Source organism: Phaseolus vulgaris, chromosome 11 (genome assembly GCF_000499845.2).
Source record: "Phaseolus vulgaris cultivar G19833 chromosome 11, P. vulgaris v2.0, whole genome shotgun sequence".
Taxonomy (NCBI): Eukaryota; Viridiplantae; Streptophyta; class Magnoliopsida; order Fabales; family Fabaceae; genus Phaseolus; species Phaseolus vulgaris.
The window spans coordinates 45,975,651-45,982,618 of NC_023749.2; the positions used below are offsets into that span (position 1 = coordinate 45,975,651).

The following is a 6,968-nucleotide window of genomic DNA, read 5'->3' on the forward strand; positions in this document are numbered from 1 at the left end:
GTTTTTGTTGAGTATCCCATACTTTTGTATTTTTTTTTTAATAATACTTTTTTCATGTGATGACAAATGTTTGTTATTATTTGTGGTGTCAACCTATCTCAAATATCACAATTTAAAATAATCATTTAAAAAAATTAAAATTAAGATAAAATAATTTCATCATTTTAATTTTATAATTATTTGCTGTAGTATACGTGGGCTTAGAAAACAAAATTAGAGTTTATAATATAAAAACAAACACTTTCAACTTATGCTACATAAATCTGTGGGCATATGTTCTATACCGTGTTTGCCAAGAACATTTGTTGAGAAAACATTAAGCGAACGTGTACTTTTGAAGACCTCAATATTTCAAAACTGTGTTATAAGGAGAAGGCGAATCTATTGATCCAAACGCTGCTGCTGCTTTAAACTGTCCTGATCCATTTGCAATGTAAGTGAATGTTTTGTTTTTTCATTTTTGTTTTGTTGGACAAAAAACGACCACTACATCAAATTTTACCTAGTCTAATTTGCGACATAGATTACTCTGTTTCCGTATTCTGAGCTTCTGATATTTTCGATTCACATTTTTTTTTTCATTCTAGAAATTGTTTAGTTCGACCAAGAAATCATTTATCTCCAAGAGCATGAATTTTTCAAAGATTGCGCGCTCTCTTTCGCGCTCATCTAGAGTATGCTTTCACTTTCCCTTTAATTCAATTGATTTTTTTTGCTAACAGTCATAAAGGGGCTAATTTGTATGCTGCTTTTAATTGGGGTGACAGAATTTGTTACACGGTAATGGGAGATTGGGAACGCTTACAGGAATACCCCGGACGAATGGGTGTTCTGATGGAGCGGAATCGGTATTAGGGTTTGTTAGGAGCTATGTTTCTTCTGCCAGAGCTTCCAATCACAGCATCTTTTCCAATTTGCTTGATTTCAAATCTGTTGCTGCAAACCCTAAGCTTCGCCGATTCTTTTCCAGTGAAGCCCCAAAGAAAAAGAGTGAGTTTTATTGGGCATGACGTGTGTTTAACATAAGATTGAAGCTGTTTCAATTAGTTTTAAGAATTGAACTCAGTTCTTTATTTTGTTTGGCAGATTATGAAAAGTTTTATCCCAAAGAAAAGAAGGAAGTTCCGAAGGAAAATGACAAAAAATTCGATTCTAAAGGTAAACATGGAATCTCTTGTATACACCCTGTTATCTTCTCAATTAGGAAGATAACTGTGATAACTGGTGTAATGAGTAAAGTGGAGGGTGTATTTCTTGTAATTTATATGTTGAACTAGTTTTGTGCATGAGAGTTGATTAAGTAGTTTTTGTGTGTTTTGGGTTGTAAATTCTCGAGGGAGGTTGTTTTTAGCTTTTCCTTGCTATAGGTTTATGTGTGGTTATCTGTCTTTTTGGAACTTGACGAGTTGATTTGTTTATCTATTGCCAGTGTAGATTTTTTAGTGTTGGTCTTTAATGCATGTACTTTTTTTTATGATGGAAAGATGGAGAATCAAGTAGGATTCAATTTTATTGTCCATAACCAAGGTTCTGTTTTCTGTCAACTTCAAACTTTAGTTACAACTTTACTGTGTATGGGCCATTTTGCGTTTTGAAACTTGAGTTCCAATCCCAAAATATGCTCTCTATCTCTCAGTGGCTGCATTGATTTACTTGGGGATCTGTATGTTTTTGACCACGAATTAATCATGTAACTGTATTCCAGTTTATCGAAAGGGTACCACTAACAACTTTTAATGCCTGGACTCTCTATTTCACTTCAGACAACTCAAATGCAAACACAGATGATCATGGAAGTTTTCAGGAAGCTTTCATGAAGCAAGTTCAGAATATAATTACCCCATTATTGGTGATGGGGCTATTTCTTACAACCTTTTCTAGTAGTCCTCGTGAACAGCAGGAGGTAATCACAACTTCTTTGTATTAGCACGACCAGTTGTTGTTTTGATTTGCTTGTGAGGGTAAAGTTGGGTCAAGAACTCAATACATGAATATTATCTGCATTCTATATGATGAAGATGAATGCAATGGTTTCAAATGCATGAGAAGTGAACTTTGTACCATTTGACTCCATAATTATCTTGATTTTATTGGTAAAGGGGGAAAATGGAAATATAGGAGAGATTGAGATATAGTATTTGAGTTCTGTATTGTGTATTATAATTCTGCGTTTGCTGAGACCGTCATCTGGTTCTTTCTTAGGCATCACTCTACAATTTCTTCTCTTCTTGAATGCCCCCCTCTTTTTTTAAGTACTTTAATATTAATTGATTAAATTCAATTCATGGTAGTAATTATAATTTTTCTTCTTCCAAAGTTACCTTTCATGAATGCAAATGTGTGTTTATATCTGTGAGATGAGCTTTTTGCTGCTGCAGTTGACTGCTTAGGCTGTAGCTCTCTAAAAGAACTCAATTAGGATAGGCTTTCATATCCCATTGCATTCTAGCATCTAGTTCCAAGTCTTTAACTAGATTGGTATTTTAACAATGCTGATATTTTTCTAGATGTCACTAGCTCAGAGGGTGTCTTTGGTTTGGATTATTATTAGGATGTGAATCCAACCATGTGCCTATTGGCTGTGGTTTCTTTAATTTCATTGTTATCATCCTTCTGACATTGACCAAAATTTGATTCTTTGCAGATTAGCTTTCAGGAATTTAAAAATAAGCTTTTGGAACCGGGATTAGTAGACCATATTGTTGTCTCAAACAAATCGGTTGCCAAAGTATATGTAAGTAACTCTCCTCACAACAAAACAGATAGTGAAGTAGTCCAAGGGACCCTGCCTGCAAAGGAATATGGAGGCGAGTATAAATATTATTTTAATATTGGAAGTGTTGAGTCTTTTGAGGAGAAGCTACAGGAAGCGCAAGAAGCTCTTGGCATTGACTCTCATAATTTTGTGCCTGTAACATATTCTGCTGAGATGGTTTGGTACCAGGAACTGATGAGATTTGCTCCAACACTGTTATTGTTGGGATCTCTCTTGTATATGGGAAGGAGAATGCAAGGTGGACTTGGTGTTGGTGGAGGTGGTGGTGGTAAGGGTGCTCGTGGAATATTCAACATAGGAAAAGCCCATGTTACAAAAGTAGACAAAAATACTAAAAATAAGGTTGGGAGATTTCTGTTTCTTCTGTCAATGATAGGACTGATGTTTTTGTATTTGTTTTAATAGCATGTCCAGTGCTGGTAAGTGACTTGGCAATAAGTTCATTTAAGAAACAATATTTATCCTTTTTTGTTTTATTTTTGTTTAGATCTATTTTAAAGATGTTGCTGGCTGTGATGAGGCAAAACTTGAAATTATGGAGTTCGTCCACTTCCTCAAGAACCCAAAGAAATATGAAGATCTTGGTGCAAAAATTCCAAAAGGTGCTCTGTTGGTGGGTCCTCCAGGTACAGGAAAAACACTTTTAGCAAAAGCAACTGCAGGGGAGTCTGGGGTGCCATTTCTTTCTATATCTGGTTCTGATTTCATGGAAATGTTTGTTGGTGTTGGACCATCAAGGGTGAGAAATTTGTTTCTCGAAGCAAGGCAGTGTGCTCCTAGTATAATATTTATTGATGAGATTGATGCAATTGGCCGAGCAAGGGGCCGTGGTGGTTTTTCTGGTGCAAATGATGAGCGTGAAAGTACATTGAATCAATTGTTGGTGGAGATGGATGGTTTTGGAACCACTTCTGGAGTTGTTGTGTTGGCAGGAACGAATAGGCCTGATATCTTAGATAAAGCTCTTCTTAGGCCTGGGCGATTTGACCGCCAAATAGCAATTGACAAACCTGATATTAAAGGTCGTGATCAGATATTTCAGATCTACTTGAAGAAGATCAAACTTGATCAGGAACCTTCATATTATTCTCAAAGGCTTGCAGCCCTTACTCCCGGATTTGCTGGAGCAGACATTGCAAATGTCTGCAATGAAGCGGCTCTGATTGCTGCAAGACGTGAGGTGACACAAGTCACAATGGACCATTTTGAGTCAGCCATCGATAGGATCATTGGTGGTTTGGAAAAGAAGAACAAGGTATGTCTTTATAAGTTTTTATATACTTTTTAGGTAGGCTTGTGAGTGGAAGGGTGGAGCTGGATGTTTTAGTTTATAGAATTAAAAGTCTTGCATATTGTAGGAAGCAGAATGTTATAACTTTAATTTAATACATTAATGATCCCTATGTTATCAATAGTGGTCAGCAGGGCTGCTATTGCAACAGAGCCAGGCGGAGTGCAGTGGTGATGCACAACAAATTTGTTTTGTTGCGAAATGGAGTAGTCAGTCCTTAGGGTTTCATGATATTATCATTTCTCATCTGTTGGGCCTTGGTCCTCAATTTGAGTGTAACATGTATTAATAAGAATTATGAATTAAGCATAAAATATGTATTAAAAACTAAATTAAACAGACTATATAATATAATAAGCTAAACAATAAAATTTTAACTAATATAGTAATAATACTAAATATGTACACAGTATATAATAAATACAGAATAATATAGATATTACAGAAAACATAATATGTATATTGCTATATAATACAAACTGTATACCTGTAAAAATCTAAAATAATATATATATATATATATATTAAAAAATTCATAAAATTTTAGAATATTGGTCATCCCACTATCTCACTTTTAGGGTTGGCCGCTTTGCAGTCCGGGAAGGACAGCTATGAATGACCAAATATTGTTAAATTTCAACTAGAGTGTAAATATTTGTCTTTCCTTTTAAGTTACTGTGGATATACACATAATAGGAGGACATGGAAAGAGGAGAAAAAAGTTTGGGATGTTTAGTCTTGTAAAATACTATTCTTTTTTATATATAATTATTTAATTACATATATAATCCTATATATTTTATTTGTTTATCTAATGAATGTGCTAATGATTGAAATGATATTTCTAGAACCTGAAACAAAAAAGGTGAATTAAATTTAGTTACGGTGCTCTTAATCCGTAGTGAAGATACTCTGATTTCCTCCCCACTGTAGGGTGTAGAAAAGCTTTTCTTATCTCCTGAATTAAGATATGTGGCATAAAACTTATCCTGCCAAAGTTGGATTTAATGAATTTGAACAATAATGTATGCTGAATCTAATGCCCTTTCATTTTTATGTTTGAAAGGCCTGACTGATGTTCTCAGAGTCCTTTTGTCACTGTTTCTAATCTGCAGAAATATTTTATCTTAGGTTTTGTGTTGAGTTAAAACTTCAAGATGCTGAAAATGTTAAACTCTCTTTGCCTTTTCCGTTATTGCTCAGTGTTTCTCTAATACCTGTTTCCTAACTAGGTAATAAGCAAGGTGGAAAGGCGTACTGTTGCTTACCATGAATCAGGCCATGCTGTTGCAGGTTGGTTCTTGGAACACGCTGAGCCCTTGTTAAAAGTAACCATCGTTCCACGTGGCTCAGCAGCTCTTGGATTTGCACAATATGTTCCAAGCGAAAACCTTCTCATGACAAAGGAACAGCTTTTTGATATGACTTGCATGACACTTGGTGGTCGGGCTGCTGAGCAGGTTGTTTTTGTCATTTTTCTTAACATTCTTTCTCTCTTCTATTTCTCTTCTATGTTTTATGTTTTATGCTGCATGGCTATTTCTTTCTATCTTGAAAGAATTTTATGTCCTTCAGTGTATTATTTATATCTTGTAAATCTTATTACTGTTTTTCTTACGTTGTTTAATGGTTTCTCCTGATCTGATGCTTGACGCTTTCCAAATATCAAAGACATGCAAATGATGTTTCCCTCCCTTGTCACTGCAGGTTCTTGTAGGGAAAATATCAACAGGAGCACAAAATGATTTGGAAAAAGTTACCAAGATGACATATGCCCAAGTAGCAGTTTATGGTTTCAGCGAGAAAGTGGGTCTCCTTTCGTTCCCTCCAAGAGAGGACTCATTTGAGATGTCCAAACCATACAGCAGTAAAACTGCTGCAATCATCGATAGCGAAGTGCGAGAGTGGGTGAACAAAGCATACGAACGAACGGTACAACTAATCGAGGAACACAAGGAACAAGTTGCTCAAATTGCTGAGTTGTTGCTTGAAAAAGAAGTACTTCACCAGGAGGACTTGCATCGAATTTTGGGTGAGCGACCATTCAAAAGTATTGAACCGACCAATTATGATAGATTTAAGGAAGGCTTTAAAGAAGAGGAGGAGGAAAAGGTAGCAGAAAGTATCATCGTAGATGTGCCTGAGCAAGGTGGCGGATCTTCTCCTTTAGAGCCCCAGGTTGTTCCCAGATAGTGTTGCCAAATTTGTGTTTCTTATTGTACATGACATTGTTGTTTATTCAATGTGTTAACAGTGACAAAAAAAAAAAAAACCTCATGGTAACTGCTAAATAAAAATCTACATTTGATTTTTGTTACATGGATATATGGATATCTGTTTCCAAACGTGGCTGCACTTGAAAAATAAAGAATTATTTTATTGGTGTCAATCACTCCAATTACATTCAAATATACTGAAATAAAATAGCTCATGATCTCTACTATCATCTCTATTTATAATAATCAAAACCTTACAAGAAAATATACTGAAATAAATAGGAAGATTATGAAAATATTTTTTCTTACTATGGAGATATTAAAATATTTTAAAGCTCCCTCTCTCAAGTTAGAAAATGAATATTAGTCATTCCTAACTTGCTTACAAGATCCTATAATTTGCTTTGGGGAAACATTTTAGTGAAAATGTTGCTATCTAAAATCCTACGGGAACATGAGTTGTAACCATCGTGTCTCTGTCAAGATTATTTTTAATGAAGTATTTGTCAATTTCATGTGTTTGGTTTTATTATTTTGGTCTAGATTATGGAGAACACTGATGTTTAACTTGTTATCAGATCCTTCACACGCACCTTGAGCAATGACTCAAAATTTAACTTCTGTACTAGAACGAGATACTCTCATGTTTATTTGTTTTCTAAAATATTCAACCACAACATTACTT

The 6,968-nt window shown here is 35.0% G+C and overlaps 1 protein-coding gene across 1 annotated transcript; it reads left to right on the forward strand.

The window, feature by feature from the left end:
• Window positions 1-233: 233 nt before the first annotated feature.
• On the forward strand, window positions 234-6,384 carry LOC137812094 (ATP-dependent zinc metalloprotease FTSH 10, mitochondrial-like). Its single transcript, XM_068614026.1, has 9 exons — window positions 234-433; window positions 588-674; window positions 768-990; window positions 1,087-1,158; window positions 1,764-1,903; window positions 2,645-3,118; window positions 3,264-4,031; window positions 5,300-5,527; window positions 5,775-6,384. The coding sequence occupies exons 2-9, from the start codon at window positions 630-632 to the stop codon at window positions 6,258-6,260; spliced, it is 2,436 nt and encodes an 811-aa protein (XP_068470127.1). The 5' UTR covers window positions 234-433; window positions 588-629; the 3' UTR covers window positions 6,261-6,384.
• Window positions 6,385-6,968: the final 584 nt, after the last annotated feature.